The sequence below is a fragment of the Stomoxys calcitrans genome, chromosome 3 (genome assembly GCF_963082655.1).
Source record: "Stomoxys calcitrans chromosome 3, idStoCalc2.1, whole genome shotgun sequence".
NCBI classification, from domain to species: domain Eukaryota; kingdom Metazoa; phylum Arthropoda; class Insecta; order Diptera; family Muscidae; genus Stomoxys; species Stomoxys calcitrans.
Genome location: NC_081554.1, coordinates 26,670,834 through 26,687,685, shown reverse-complemented (window position 1 = coordinate 26,687,685; position 16,852 = coordinate 26,670,834). Strand labels below are relative to the sequence as shown.

Below are 16,852 nucleotides of genomic sequence, written 5' to 3'. Positions count from 1 at the left end.
ACCGACCATGCCAATATGTGGCTCAAATGAAAGGTATTTGAGATTAGAAAACGAATTTGATAACCAATTTTGGGGCCAAGTATTTGGGGGACGCCTCATCCTATAAACTCCCCTGAAATCAATGGCAATAAACCCCATATAAATGGTACTTGAGAGAAGAGCACGATGCTGATATTTTTTTCAGGGCCAAGTGTCTGGGGGACCATCTCACCGCCGAAAATACCCCTAAATCGGACATCATGAGAACATCGGGCTGAAATAAAATCTTTTAAGAATGGAGTACATCTAACATCCAAACTTAAATGACATTAAAACTCCAAGCTCATTCGTTCAGCCAAATCGGACAAAAATTGCGGCTTATAAGGGCTCAGGAAGTCAAATCGGGAGATCGGTTTATATGGGAGCTACACCAGGTTGGAAGTCATAACAGAACACTATCTGCAAACTTTTAGCTAAATCGGACAAAACATTGGGGCTTCCAGGGGCTCAAGAAGTCAAATCGGGAGATCGGTTTATATGACCGAATTGGGCCGTACTTGGCAGAGTTATTGGAAATCATAACAGAACACTATTTACAAGAAACGAACAGAACTCTCTTTGCGTACAGACGTGTTTTTATAACGCTCCTCAAAAATAAATTATTTCAAATGTTTAAAAGTGTTTTTTAACTGACAAAGTTTAATTTTTGTTCATACTGTTTGCTTGGCAAATCACCGTCGTGTCATTTACAAAAAAGAATACAACACAGGCTTCAAATACAAATTCAAAACAAAACAAAACCACATATCAAAGTGCTAAACTAGAAAAAAGTGAAGAACTAAAACAACAACAACAACAATTAACCCTGAGAAACATTAAAGTTAACTCATCATGTCTGAAGTGCCATCAGTGAAAATAATATCTTCATCCAACAACAATATTTCTCCTGGAGAGTCTCTGTTGTTGGCGCCAAAACGAATGAGAGAGGGGATGAGCATAAGTGAGGAAAGTGTCAACAAAACTCCGCGGCTTTCAAATTATGACTCTCCACACCGAATGCTTATGTTAATCGATAAGAGATTTGAGAAGCAAACAGAGCTTTTAAAATCTCTTTTATCTGAAACTGAGTCGCGTCTCTTAGCTGTCATAGATAAGAGTATGGCCGACATCAAGTGCGAGATATCTAAATTAAATGAAAAATATGTGAAACTCAATGAAAGGGTTGACAAAGTAACAACAGTCGTGGACAAAATTGATGGTATGGAAAATACAATGACTGAAATGAAAAATCAAATTCAATTACTGAAAGCAAATCAGCAAAAATTTGAAAACAACCAAGTGGCTTGCGATCTGAGAATAAATGGCATACCTTCCGAAAATGGGGAGAACCTGTACCAAATTTTTGCAAATATTTGTGACACAATTAACATAGCGATCCCAACGATTAGAGCTATGTACCGTCTGGACAACGTTCGTAACCAGAATAACTCTTCAGACTCTGTAATTATGGTTCATTTAGCAACGCCATTTGACAAAAACTTTGTCTTAAAAAATATTGCGAGGTTTAGAAAATCAATTAATTCAAACCTGGTATTGAGTCATGCAGGTTTTGACTCTAATAAACCGTTCTATATAAATGAGAACCTGACAAACCATAATTACAAAATTTTTCAAAATGCACTGAAGCTTAAACGACAAAAACATCTGGAGTCTGTTTTTTCGCTTCGTGGCCTTGTTTATGTAAGACGGCCTGGATCTGATTCCCCTACGCTTGTTGAAAACATAGAGCAACTTACCAATCTCTTTCGTGAAACACCTGAAAGACCAGTTGCTCATATTGAGTCCTGAAATATTTTGGTGTCATATTAAATTTAATATAATAATTTTAATTGTATGTTACTATATATTCGCTTTACTATGCCTTTTTCTATGTTATCATATATATGTTTTGCCTCTATTTAAATCGAATTTCCTTAATACAGCTCAGCACTTAAGTCAACTATTCATACTGTTAGCATTGCTTATGCGTATTACATATGTCAAGTGACACTTCTTGCGGTTCCAGAGATAATCTCAAATTGATGCTGAAGATTTTTAAGAACCAAATGCCTGGGCTTACAATTGTTCATATAAATGCACAAAGTTTGAACAATAAAATGGATGAATTTCGAGATACTTTTGTGAATTCTGCTATAGATGCCATATGTGTATCTGAAACTTGGTTTCGCCCGGATATATGCGATAATATATATACCTTACCAGGATATAACATATTTAGAGCCGATAGGCAAAGTCATGGTGGCGGTGTTGCTATATTTTTGAAATCTGGACTACATGCGACTGTTAAATGTATGTCATCACAAGGTGACAGCATTGAATACCTATTTCTAGAAATAAACTGTTATTCAAATGAGAAGATGCTGATTGGCTGTGTTTACAGGCCCCACAACAATATACCATATGACATGCTCCTATCTTGTATCGAAACAATCTCGTTTTCTTACAACAATATAGCTATAGCTGGTGACTTTAATAGCAATATATTGTCTGAATCTCATTTTTCCAGTTCGATGGAGCTGTTGGGCTTAGTACCAACTAACACTTCTGTGCCCACCCATTTTACGAGTCATTCATCCAGCATTCTGGATATATTTTTTGTTAACAATGTTGCAAATGTTTTGTTTTATGACCAACTTGCTGCACCTGGTTTTTCTAAACATGACCTACTGTTTCTAACATATAACTACGTCATGACCTATCAAGACAACAGAATTACCTACCGCGATTTTAAGAAAATAAACTACAATTTACTGAATCACCTTACTGATGAAGTACCGTGGGACTCAATTTATCATTTTGACTCTGTGGATGAACAAATATCATTTGTTCAAAATCATATCTGTTCAATATACAATCGATGTGTTCCAGAGAAAACAATAACAATTAAGTATTCACAACCACCTTGGTTTAACCAGCGAATAAAAACTTTGATTGATGAAAGAAACTTTTCATATAGACGTTGGAAACGTTTTAGAACCTCACAACTACATGAACATTTTAAAAATGCTAGAAGAGCTGTTGGAAAGTGTATAACTGAGGCAAAGACATTGTATTTTCATAATAAATTTCAGAATGCTGTTAATAGTCGCTCTAAATGGAATGAGATACGAAAAATTGGCGTTGGAGAAAAACGCAATACTCAGCTGGAACCCAACATGAACATAAATGAACTAAATGAGAATTTTGTTTCAATAAACACTGTCTATCCTACTGAAAATATATATGAAAATATGTGCATGGTAGCTGTTGAAAATCCTTTTTCCTTTCGCTGTGTAAATGAAACTGAGGTTCTACACAGCATTCTGTCCATTAAATCTAATGCGATCGGAACTGATGAAATAAATCCACGATTTATTAAAATAATTGTGCCAAAGATTCTGCCATATTTAACATATATATTTAACACTGTTCTAACTAAATCCACTTTTCCGCTTGATTGGAAACATGCAAAAATTGTACCTATTCGCAAATCAAAAAATGAGTACCGTCCCATCGCCATTTTACCATACCTATCTAAAGCACTGGAACGCATAATGGCTAACCAAATTGAGCATTTTCTGAAATCTGAAAATTTGTTATCTAACTGGCAATCTGGATTTAGAAAGAAAAGAAGTTGTACCACTGTTCTGATTGATGTAATTGAAAACCTTCGTCAAAGTATGGATAACGGAATGATATCCTTTCTCCTTCTTTTGGATCACAGTAAGGCCTTTGACACTGTAAACCATAATATTCTTGTCCTAAAACTTATGAAATTATTTAATTTCTCCGAGACGTCTTGCAAGCTGATATCATCATATTTGACGCAAAGATCGCAGTCTGTTTTTTATAACAATAGTTGGTCTAACTCTCTGAATGTCCTTAAAGGAGTACCTCAAGGTTCTATCCTTGGCCCTCTTTTATTTTCCATGTATATAAATGATCTGCCTGATGTGCCTGCAACATCTAAAATCCAAATGTATGCTGACGATGTCCAACTTTACACATACTGCAAACTGAAAGATATCCAAACCTGTGTGTCTAACATAAATATTGATTTAGACTTAATACATTGTTGGGCTGTTAATAATGCATTATGTTTAAATCCATCCAAAACCAAACTGATTCTGATAAGTAAAAGAAATGTGACAATAACTGATGATCTCGTTGTGAAAATTGGTAACTCTGTAGTGAATCTTGTACAAGTAGCCACAAATTTAGGATTGACTTTTAATTCAACCCTAACGTGGACAAATCACATTAATGCAACAGTTGGCAAAGTACGTGGGATGCTGCGAAATTTATGGACTGTTCGCTTGTCAACTCCTTTTCACATCCGAATGTTACTTGCAAAAAGTTATTTAATTCCCACACTGTTATATGGATGCGAGATATTTGCGAATTGTGATGCAGACACCAGTAGAAAGCTTAATGTTGCTTACAATGATATTGCAAGATATGTGTTTAACAAAAGTCGACAAGCTCGTATATCACAATTTACATACCAAATATTTAACTTAACTTTTTCAAACTTACTGAATGTCAGATGTCTACTTCTTCTGCACAAGGTAATCTACACAAAAGAACCTGAATACCTACACAAACATCTGAAATTCGCCAGATCCAACCGTGGCCTAAAACTCATTCAACCACGATTTGCCACACAAACCTCTGAACGACAGTACATTGTACATAGTACGCGTCTCTGGAACAACCTACCTCCCAACATACAGAGCATAAGCAATGCAACTTCATTCAAAAATGAGCTATTTAAATTTTTTAAATGAACTACGAATTATTTTTCTTTAAATGTCCTTAATATTTACTACTATAATTTAAAATGTTAAGATTAGTTAATATCCTTTTAAAAAGAATAATCATTATTTTATATACTCTATTGCGAATCAGCACATTAACATATAAGATATAATCTTGTTGTGCTGGTGTTACACTCAATAAACAAACAAACAAACAAACAAAATTTTGGCCAAATCGGATATAAGTTGTGGCTTCCAGGTGCTCAAGAAGTCAAATCGGGAGATCGGTTTATATGAGAGCTATATCAAGTTATAGACCTATATGGACCGCACTAGACACAGTGGTTGGAAGTCATAACGGAACACCACATAATCAATTTCAGCCTAATTAGACAAAAATTGAGGCTTGTAAGGGCTGAAGAAGTCAAATCGGTAGAACGGTTTACGCGTTCGACCGCTATAGTGATTTCGACAGACGGATGGACGGATATGGCTAGATCGACTCAAAACGTCGAGACGATCAAGAATATATATACTTTATGGGGTCTTAGACGAATATTTGGAGGTGTTACAAACGAAATGATTAGATTAGTATACCCACATTCTATGGTGGTTGGTATAAAAAGAGAAGAAAAGTATGGAAAACTAAAAAAAATCAATGAAACGAAACGCAAAAGCTGTAATCAACACGAACATACGATGAGTACGATCATGATGTACCATATAAACGGCCTATAAGATTAGCCCGGCCGAACTTAGCACGCTTTTACTTGTTTTTGTTCCCATTGTTCCACCATAGGGGGTATACTAATTTCGTCATTCTGTTTGTAACACCCCGAAATATGCGTCTGAGACCCCATAAAGTATATATATTCTTGATCGTCGTGGAATTGTAAATGGGCCAAATTGGTCCATATTTTGATATAGCTGCTATATAAACCGATCTTGAGTCTTGACTTCTTGAGCCTCTAGAGGGCGCAATTCTCGTCCGATTTGACTGAAATTTTGCATGTAGTATTTTGATATCACTTTCAACAACTGTGCTGAGAAAGGTTCAAATCGGTTCATAATCTGGTATAGTTGTAAACCGATCTTGAACCGTGACTTTTAAGCCAATAGAACGCGCAATTCTCATCTGATTTGGCTGTAATTTGGCGAAATATGGTCCAAATCGGTCCATAATCTGTTGTAGGTGCCATATAAACCGATTTGGATCTTAACTATTGGTTAAAATTTAGCATGAGGTGTTTTAATATGACTTCCAAAAACTGTGATAAGTATGGCGCAAATCGGTACATAACCTGATATAGCTGCCATATAAACTGATCTGGGATCTTGACTTCTTGAGCTTCTAGAGAGCGCAATTCTCATCCGATTTGGCATAAATTTTGTACAACGGCTTCTCCAATGGCCTTCAACATACGTGTGCAATATGATCTGAATCGATCTATAGCTTGATACAGCTTCCATATAAACCGATCTCCCAATTTGACTTCTTGAGCCCCGAATCGGACTATTACTTGACCTCCTCCTCCGTCCTTATTCATTATTCTTTACTTGCCTAAAAAGAGATACTGCGCAAAGAACTCGTCAGATGCGATCCATGGCGGAGGGTATATAAGGTTCGGCCCGGCCCGGCCGAACTTAGCACGCTGTTAATTGTTTTTTATACCCACCACCGAAGGATGCGGGTATATTCATTTTGTCATTCCGTTTGCAACACATCGAAATATCCATTTCCGACCCTATAAAGTATATATATTCTTGATCAGCGTAAAAATCTAAGACGATCTAGACATGTCCGTCCGTCTGTCTGTTGAAATCACGCTACAGTCTTTAAAAATAGAGATATTGAGCTGAAATTTTGCACAGGTTCTTTTTTTGTCCATAAGCAGGTTAACTTCGAAGATGGGCTATATCGGACTATATCTTGATATAACCCCCATATAGACCGATCGGCCGATTTAGGGTCTTAGGCCCATAAAAGCCACATTTATTATCCGATTTTGTTGAAATTTAAGACAGTGAGTTGTGTTAGGCCCTTCGACATCTTTCGTCAATTTGGCTCAGATCGGTCCAGACTTGGATATAGCTGCCATATAGACCGATCCTCCGATTTGGGGTCTTAGGCCCGTAAAAGTCACATTTAATATGCGATTTTGCTGAAATTTGGGACAGTGAGTTGTGTTAGGCCCTTCGGCATTCTTCGTCAATTTGGCCCAGATCGGTCCAGATTTGGATATAGCTGCCATATAGACCGATCTCTCGATTTAAGATTTTAGGTCCATGAAAGGCGAATTTATTATCCGATTTTGCTGAAATTTGGGACAGTGAGTTGTATTAGGCCCTTTGACATTTTTTTTCAATTTGACTCTGATCGGTTCAGATTTGGATATAGCTGCCATATAGACCGATTTCTCGATTTTAGGTTTTGGGCCCATAAAAGGCGCATTTGTTGTCCGATGTCGCCGAAATTTGGGACAGTGAGTTAAGTTATGCCCCTTGACATACTCCTGTAATATGGCACAGATCGGTCCAGATTTGGATATAGCTGCTATATAGACCGATCTCTCGGTTTTAGGTTTTGGGCCCATAAAAGGCGCATTTATTGTCAGATTTTGCCAAAATTTAGAACAGTGAGTTGTGTTAGGCTCTTCGACATTCTTCTTCAATTTGGCCCAGATCGGTCCAGATTTGGATATAGCTGCCATATAGACCGATCTCTCGATTTAAGTTTTTGGGCCCATAAAAAGCCCATTTATTTTCCGATGTCGCCGAAATTTGGGACAGTGAGTTAAGTTATGCCCCTTGACATACTTCTGCAATATGGTACAGATCGGTCCAGATTTGGATATAGCTGCTATATAGGCCGATCTCTCGGTTTTAGGTTTTGGGACCATAAAAGTCGCATTTATTATCCGATTTCGCTGATATTTGGGACAGTGCGTTGTGTTAGATTCTTCGACATTTTTCTGTAACTTAACCCAAATCGGTGCAGATTTGGATATAGCTGCCATGTAGACCGATCTCTCGATTTAACGATTAATCCGATTTCTCTGAAATTTGACACAGTGACTTATGTTAGGCTTTTCGACATCTGTGTCGTATATGCTTCAGATCAACCCAAGTGTTTGCTATATCAGCAGATATTTTTTACAAGTGTATTACTCTGATAGTTCATCTATCCACTCTAAAAATCCCTAAATCGTGCCCAATATGTACGCGGACGATTTTTAATCGTGGAACTTTTGGTAAAGCGATCTTATAAGTCAGCCCTTTTATAAAGTTTGAAATGGCTAGATTTAATGCCATTTTTACTTAAATTGTTAGTTAACGAATGCCTTTGAGTCTTGGACAACTCATTGAATGGTGTGAGTTGTGGCTACATTCCTCTTTTAATTGAGAACGATAGACTTGCACTTCACAAAATGAGAGAGGGAGTTCTTTGAATTGCTATATCGATGTTGTGACATGATGTTCAACGGCAAATTCCTTGCTTTTGAAATTGTGAGGATAAATATTTTAGTCCCTTTAATCTTTAATTCCGTACTTACCCAGTGATTATTGATAGACTTTGCAAAATTACTTACAATTTTAAATTCCTGTTCGCTTTTTTGTGTGTTCCAAAGGTGTCGTTAATTCGATAGCAAGGCATTTTATAGAAATGCCTACTTAAGGTTATCAAACCTTTTAAGCTCGACTCTAGGAAAAACTTGCATCTTCATGCGTTGTTTTCCACTCTGCAGCAGTTAACCAACATTTTTGTCAATCAATGTCTTGACCATACACTTGAACTTCACTTGCCAAAGGATTAGTCCTCTATATCTAAAGCCGTCTAGGGAGAAGGAAGAAGTTATGCCTCTTTAGGTGGTAACTGCAAAAAAAGAATGTAGACTAATTTTTTCTTGTTGTGAGCAAAAAGGCATTGCAAAGCATAGCAGTCATTCATTTCGTTATACTCGTACCTATGGGTGATTGAAAACCACTGGACAGTGGTACGTTATGATCCCCCTATGTGATGTGGTGGTCCCAAATCCAAGTGTAAATCCAAGTGCGTGATGTGACTACTACCACCTCAACTGAGATTGGACATTGCAACACGTAACATGGCAGCCATGACTGTGTTTCAGTACTCTTGGAATTGCGAACTCTTTTCCAGGTAACAACACTTTACAGCCGGCCATGAAAAGAAATGCGCCAAAGACTTTGGAGCTCAAAGTGATGTCGCAATTATGCCCTATTTTAGCACCTTGTCAATCATTCATTCATTCTTTACCACGACCATTGCTGGGTTGGATAGCTTGACATGTAGACAGACAGACAGACAAGCGGACGGACTTATAGTTAGAGGTACAGGCAGCTAGTTTGTAGGTACATGTGTACGACAACCATTATTTTTTCTCCTCGATTCTTTGGAGTGCCTTTGATGGATTTCTGATGTATGCTGGTGAGGGCTGACTGTTTGTTCCATGGGTGAAACATACCAGGTGTGTTTGAATGAACAGTAGTGGCTTGTGTTTATGCTTCATTTATATGTATTACAACCTTGCCTTGGGTGTATACCTGGATAAGGCTAAATTTAATATGTGCAAGCCTAATACAGGAGAGGGAGAAGAGGACTACCATGATCTGATGTTGAATGTCATAAAATATTAAGGTATAAGGCACTTGTAATGACTTTCCATAGGATTTTTTTCTTCTAAATGATAAGTGAGTTCATGTGCAAAATTTCAAGACCCTAGGAGCCTTGGCAGAAACCTGAAGTAAGTCACCACGGCATTTCGAACAAGTAAAAGCGTGCTAAGTTCGGCCGGGCCGAATCTTATATACCCACCACCCTGGATCGCATTTGCCGAGTTTTTTTTCCCAGTATCTCTTTTTAGGCAAACAAAGGATAAAAGAAAAGAATTGCTATGCTATTGGAGCTATTTCGAGTTACTGTCCGATTCGGACCATAATTGAATTGAATGTTGGAGACCACAGTAGAAGTCATTGTGTAAAATTTCTGCCAAATCGAATAAGAATTGCGCCCTTTAGGGGCTCAAGAAGCAAAATAGGGAGAGCTGTATCAGGCTTTAGACCGATTCAGACCACATTTGACACGTATGTTTATGGTCATGGAAGTAGCAGTTGTACAGCGAAATCGTATAATAATTGCGTCCTCTAGAGGCTCAAGAAATCAAAATCCCAAATCGGTTTGTGTCACAGCTATATCAGGTTATGAACCTATTTGAACCACATTTGGCACAGTTGTTAGAAGTCATATTAAAACACGTCATGTAAAATTTCAGCCAAATCGGATAAGAATTGCGCCCTCTAGTGGCTAAAGAAGTCAAGACCCCAGATCGGTTTATATGACAGCTATATCAGGATATGGACCGATTTAGACCATACTTAGCACAGTAGTTGAAAGTCATATCGAAATACTTCGTGCAAAATTTCAGCCAAATCGGATAGGAATTGCGAGCTCTAGAGGCCCAAGAAGTCAAGACCCCAGATCGGTTTATATGACAGCTATATCAGGATATAGACCGATTTCAACCATACTTAGCACAGTTGTTGAAAGTCATATCGAAATACCTTGTGCGAAATTTCAGTCAAATCGGATAGGAATTGCGAGCTCTATAGGCCCAAGAAGTCAAGACCCCAGATCGGTTTACTTGACAGCTATATCAGGATATGGACCGATTTCAACCATTTCAATCGAAATACCTCGTGCAAATTTTCAGTCAAATTGAATAGCAATTCCGACCTCCTAGAGGCTGAAGAAGTCAAGACCCCAGATCGGTATATATGACAGCTATATGAAATCAACCGACCTATAATAATAAGAGATATTTGTGCAAAATTTCAAGCGGCTAGCTTTACTCCTTTGAAAGTTTGCGAGCTTTCGACAGACGGACGGATGGACAGACGAATATTTCGAGGAGTTGCAAACAGAATGACGAAATTAGTATACCCCCATGCTATGGTGGAGGGTATAAAAATTACTTGGGTTGCCATTTCTTCATATGCGGTTCGAAAATCCTTTTTAATCTGGATAGTGCTCAAAAAACCCTATCCAGTAGGGATTTTTGAACACTATCCAGCAAAAAAAGGATTTTGAAAATCGGACCACATATGAAGATTTAGTAACCCAAAAATTTTTTGTAAATGTAGAGGTGACCAACTTTAGGGGTTCTGTCAAGATGCGCTTAGACCACCTAGGGCCTTGAAATTTTGCACATGATCTCAATGACACTTCAGCTTACAGATTTAGAAGAGTTATCATTATCCGTTCTCAAATGGCATGTTTTTAAACCAACCACCATAGGGCAGGGGGGTATATTCATTTAGTCAATCCGTTGGCAACTCATCGAAATATCCACTTCCAGCCCCACAAAGAATATATATTTCTGATCGTCGTAAAATTCTAAGACGATTAAACGATGCCTGTGTGTCTGTCCGTCAGTTGTAATTACTCTGCAGTCTTTAAAAATTGAGATATTGAGTAGACTCGTATTTCTTCTTTACGCAGGTTAAGTTCTTGATTGGGCCAAATCGGACTATATATAGATATAGTTGCCATATAGACCGATCTGACGATTTAGGGTCATAAGCCCGCAAAAGCATAATTTTTTTCGATTTTGCTGAAATTTAAAACAGGAAGTTATACTAGGGGCCCCGATATTCGAACCGAATATGGTCCACATCGGACCATATTTACATATAGCTGTCATATAGACCGATATGCCGGTTTAGGGTCTTGAGTCCGTAACGGGCACTTTTTTTATCTGATTTCGATGAAATTGGAAACAGTGAGTTATTTTAAGCCTCCCGACATACGACTCAAATATGGTTCAGATCGGGCTGTGTTTAGATATAGCTGTCACATAGTCCGATCTGATGATTTAGGGTTTTAAGCCCATGAAAGCACCAATTACTATCCGATTTCGCTGAAAATTAAAAAAGGTGGGTTGATGAAAGCTTCCCGATATACGACCCAAATATGGTTCAGGTGGGTCTTTATTCAGATATAGCTGCCATATAGACCGATCTGCCGATTAAGGTTCTTAAGCCCATAAAAGGTGCATTCATTACCTGATTTCGATGGAATTTGACACAGTGACTTGTATTAAGCATCCTGCCATCCGGCAAGAATATGGTCCAGATCAGACTGTATTTAGATATAGCTGCCATATAGACCGATCTTCCAATTTAGGATCTTAATCTCATAAAAAGCGGATTTGATGGCCTACCTCGCTGAAACTGTGACTCGTATAAGAGTTCGCGGGTACCTAAATGAAATATTATCCATACCAGCCCCAATTTACATATTATTATGGATATGGTAGTGGAGTTGTTACAAAAGAGGATGGTTAATTTATCCTTGGTGGTGGGTATCCAAAGTTCGGCACGGCCGAACTTAGCAAGTTTTTAATTGGTTTTTACTAGTTTTTTTTTTTGTTTCTATCCCACTGTATACCGCCTTATTCTCATAGCCGCAGTGGCTGTCTCACAATTAGTCTGTGTATCGATGGGTTGGATATCTAGAATAGTCTTCAGTGCCCTAGTGGGAGTGGTCCTTATAGCTCCGCCTGTGTCAAGGCAACATGTTCTCTGAACTCTTACGTTGCTCTTTTTCTCCATTGCAGTTCACCAAACTACTGAGGCTAAGTAAGTATTGGTCTAATCTCGCTCCGGTATAGGCGGTTGATTATCCTCGGAATTGGGCCCCATTTAAAGCCTACAGCACGTCGTGATCAACATCTGTGAGTGTCAGATGTCGAAATCGTTCTATTGTTACGCGTCAAAATGGACCACTTTCTTTTTCCAGGTAGAAGCTTTTCTGTGGGTTAACTAGGTCTAGTCCTTTCGGCATTTTACATGGCTGATTCGGATCGTAACCAATTAGAGGTATTAAAGGATGATTTTTTAGCCATTATCTTTTCGGGAACACTGGTTTAAACAGCTCACACACGTTTTGTGTTTTGATTCACTGTCAAACATCTTCTGTTTGGTCTATAATTTAACCAAGAATCGCCTTACAAAAGAACAATGCTTGCAAATTATTGAATTTTATTATCAAAATGCGTTCTCTGTTAAGAAAGTTCATGGCGCGTTTCTTGTGTTTAGCGATGAAGCTCATTTGTGACTCAATGGGTGAGTAAATAAGGAGAATTGTATATTTTGGATTGAAGATCAGTCAGAAGGATTGCAAGAGCTACCAATGCATCTAATAAAAGTCTTAGTTTGGTGCGGTTTATGGGCTGGTGGGATCATTGGACCGTACTTCTGCAAAGATGATGCCAATCGTAACGTAACTGCGAATGGAGAGAGCTATCGTGGGATGATTTCCAACTTTTTTTTTGCCCAAAATACAAGAGCTTCAGTTGCATGACATATGGTTTAAACAAGACGGAACGCGTAACAATCGACTTATTGAGAGGCGAGTTCGGTGAACAATATTTCGGGACCGGTCAATTGGCCGCATATGGCGTGCGATTTAACGCTTTTAGACGCTTACAGACAAGCCCGCTTCAATTGGCGCATTGGAAGACAACATTGAAACACTTATTCGTGAGATACCGGCCGAAATGTTGGAAAGAGTATGCCAAAATTGGACTAAGCGAATGGACCGACAGGGATCGTACTATCGATTCCAATAAAGATTTCATGCATTTTTCTGAATTTAATGTGTTTTTTTGAAAAACTTTCCTATAGCTCTTAAAAAATCGCTCTTAATAACATCACCTGCATATCAGATGGATTCATATTCCTCCTCAGTCAGCATCTTACCCAGTTAGCATATTTAAAGGAGTACGGTCCAATGATGCCACCAGCCCATAAACCGCACAAACTGTGACTTATTCTGGATGCATTCATAGCACTTGCTACAATCCGATATGGATTGCAAATGGGCCATATCGGTTCTGATTTGAATATGGCTTCCATATAAAACTGATCTCCCGATTTGATTTCTTAAGCCCCTGGAAGTCGGAATTTTTGCATGTAGTATTTTGTCATGATTTCTAACAAATGTATCAAGTACGGTCTAAATCGGTCTTTAACCTGATATAGCTCCCATATAAACCGATCTCCCGATTTGACTTCTTCAGCCCTTACAAGCCGCGATTTTTATCCGATTTGGCTGAAATTTTACCATATAGGGTTCTGTTATGACTTTCAAAAACTGTATCAAGTACGGACTAAATCGGTCAAGAGCATACAGGTCTATATAAACCGATCTCCCAATTTGACTTTTTTTGAGCCTTACAAGCAGCGATTTTTATACGATTTGGCTGAAATTTGGCATAAAGTGTTTTGTTATGGCTTTGAACAACTGTGTCCAGTACGATCCAAATCGGTCTTTAACCTGATATAGGTCTCATTTTAACCGATCTCTCGATTTGACTCCTTGAGCCCCTGGAAATTTGCACATGGTGTTCCGTTATGTCTTCCAACAACTGTAACCTCATATAGCTCCCTTATAAACCGATCTCCCGACTTGTCTTCTTGAGCCCTTACAAACCGCGATTTTTATCCGATTTGGCTGAAATTTGGCATATAGTGTTCTGTTATGACTTTGAATAACTGTGCCAAATCGGTCAAGAACCTCATATAAGTCCCATATAAACCAATCTCCCAATTTGACTTCTTGAGCCCCTGGAAGCTACAATTTTGTCCCATTTGCCTAAATTTTGCATGCGGTGTTCGGTTATGACTTCCAACAACTGTGCCAAGTACGGACCAAATTGGTCTATAACCAGACATAGCTCCCATATTTTAGCAGAATCCATGGTGGTGGGTTCTCAAGACTAGGCCCGGCCGAATTTATCACACTTTTACTTGTCTTATTTAAGACCCTAACTTCAAAGCAAACTTTTTGTGCAGCAAGTTTTTGTTTTTAATGAGCACCAATTAAAAATATTTTCATGGAAATTCTTTGCATTAAATTATGAAAATTTCAAAATAATATTTTGAATATTTTGAGCACCATTGCCATTATTGTGGGCCTTACAGATAAAGCCGTGCAGTATCTCACAGGCCTTGCTCGATCCATCCTTAGTCAAAACACAATTGTCGGGATTATCAGCAGCGAGAACATCAGTTATTTCAGCATCTTCCATTTTGATTTTGAAAAAATCTTCAGTTAATGAGGGCAAAATGTTGTTAAGGTCCAAATCCAAATTGGAACGTAGCCAAAACTCAGGAACGGGATCTGCTTTGAGATGAAAGAGAAATTTAGGTTATCTTTTCCGGTATTTACCCAGCGTGTATTTCCTTCTTAACTTACCAAAAGTTTGCTTTAGATATTCATTCAAAAGTTCATCGCCATTGAAGTGCTTCAAGGTCACAAGATTGAGATTTTTGGATTTGCATTCAGCATAGGATTGTTGCCAAGAGAACTAAGGAGAGATATGAAATAAGATATCATTTTTATACTCTCCACTGTAGGATGGGAATGGGGAGGCGTCTAAAACCCCATAAAGTATATATATTCTTGATCTTCATGACATTTTAAGTCGATCTAGCCATGTCCGTCCGTCCGTCCGTAAAGCTAGGTGCATGCAATTTTGAAACAAAAATTCCTATTAGAGTAGGTCCTATTAGTGTAAATGGGTCCATGTCGGTCTATGTTTTGATATAGCTGCCATATTAACCGATCTTCGGTTTTGATTTCTTGAGCTTCTAGAGGGCGCAATTCTTATCTAATTTGGTTGAAATTTTGCATATGTCGTTTTGGTATGACTTCCAACAGTCGTTCCAAGTATGGTCTAAATCGGTCTATAACCTGATATAGCTCCCATATAAACTGATCTCTTGATTATCCCGGTTCCTAGAAGATTTAATTTTTAGTAGTTTGAAAAAAGTTTGGTATGTAGAATAAAATTATGCCCTTTAACTAATTTTATTTTGAATATATTTTTAGCAGAATCCATAGTGGTGGGTTCCCAATATTTGACCCGGACGTTCTTACTTGTAAATACTTGCGACTTATTCTAAATTTTCACCATAAGCATTCCAATAACTAACGCACCTTTTGATCCGGTTCAATGTAATAGGTATTGTTGTCGGTTTTAAACCACTTCGTCAATGGTGCTCCAGTTGTTAAATTTGGTGCCACCACAGCTGCCAATAATAGGGTAAGCCAAACTGCTCTCATGTTGGTTTCGTTGCAAACTAAACTTAAGCTCAACTTGAGAATATTTTATATGGTATTACTATATTATCTCGTTTGCCTGGGGGGAAAAACATACCCACGAAAGCGCATAAAGTTTTATCAAACTTGTGGTTTGAATTTAAAAAGTATTCCGTTTCTTTTCCCTTAGCCCATGTACATACATATGTCCGCTTATCGTAATTATTTTCATATACACCAGATATGCAAAAAAACAAGTAAAAAGGCCTTAAGTGCGGCCGGGCCGAACTTTGGGTACCCACCACCTCGGTTATATATGTGAAAACCCCTTTTCGTCACAATCCGGTGAAAATTGGATAACTTATGCACCCAAATTCGACACGGATATTGTGTGGTCTATTAAGTATTGGATTGCCCAAAAAGTAATTGCGGATTTTTCATATAGTCGGCGTTGAAAAATTTGTTCACAGCTTATGACTCTGTAATTGCATTCTTTCTTCTGTCAGTTATCAGCTGTTACTTTTAGCTTGCTTTAGAAAAAAAAGTATATTTGATTAAAGTTCATTCAAAGTTTTATTAAAAATGCATTAACTTTCTTTTAAAAAATTCGCAATTACTTTTTGGGCAACCCAATATAAGTCACTGTTTAATTTTTTATTTCAAATTTCAACAAAATCTGGTAATAAATAAAGCTTTTATGGGCTTCAGGCCCTTTATCGGCAGATCGGTCTATATAGCAGCTATATCTAAATATAGTCCGATAGGAACCACATTTGGGTCCTATATTAGGAGGCGTAAAACTACTCAAAGTTTAAAATTTAAGCGAAATCGGTTAAAAAATAAAGCTTTTATGGGCTTTAGACCCTTTATCAGGAGATCGGTCTATATGGCAGCTATACCTAAATATAGTCCGATTTGAGGTCAGATGTCGGGTGGCTTAAAATAACCCACCGTT

General features: G+C 37.9%; 1 protein-coding gene across 2 annotated transcripts; it reads right to left on the bottom strand.

Annotated features, from left to right (window-relative positions):
• Positions 1–14,684: 14,684 nt before the first annotated feature.
• Positions 14,685–15,958, bottom strand: LOC106091440 (uncharacterized). Of its 2 annotated transcripts, none has more exons than XM_013257960.2 (3): positions 15,796–15,958; positions 15,052–15,163; positions 14,685–14,979 (listed from the first exon to the last, which is right to left on the bottom strand). In XM_013257960.2, exons 1-3 carry the CDS (start codon positions 15,919–15,921, stop codon positions 14,711–14,713), a joined length of 507 nt encoding a protein of 168 aa, XP_013113414.2. In that variant the 5' UTR covers positions 15,922–15,958; the 3' UTR covers positions 14,685–14,710. The 2 variants fall into 2 exon arrangements, with proteins under 2 accessions (XP_013113414.2, XP_013113415.2); XM_013257961.2 differs by having other exon boundaries at positions 14,685–14,976.
• Positions 15,959–16,852: the final 894 nt, after the last annotated feature.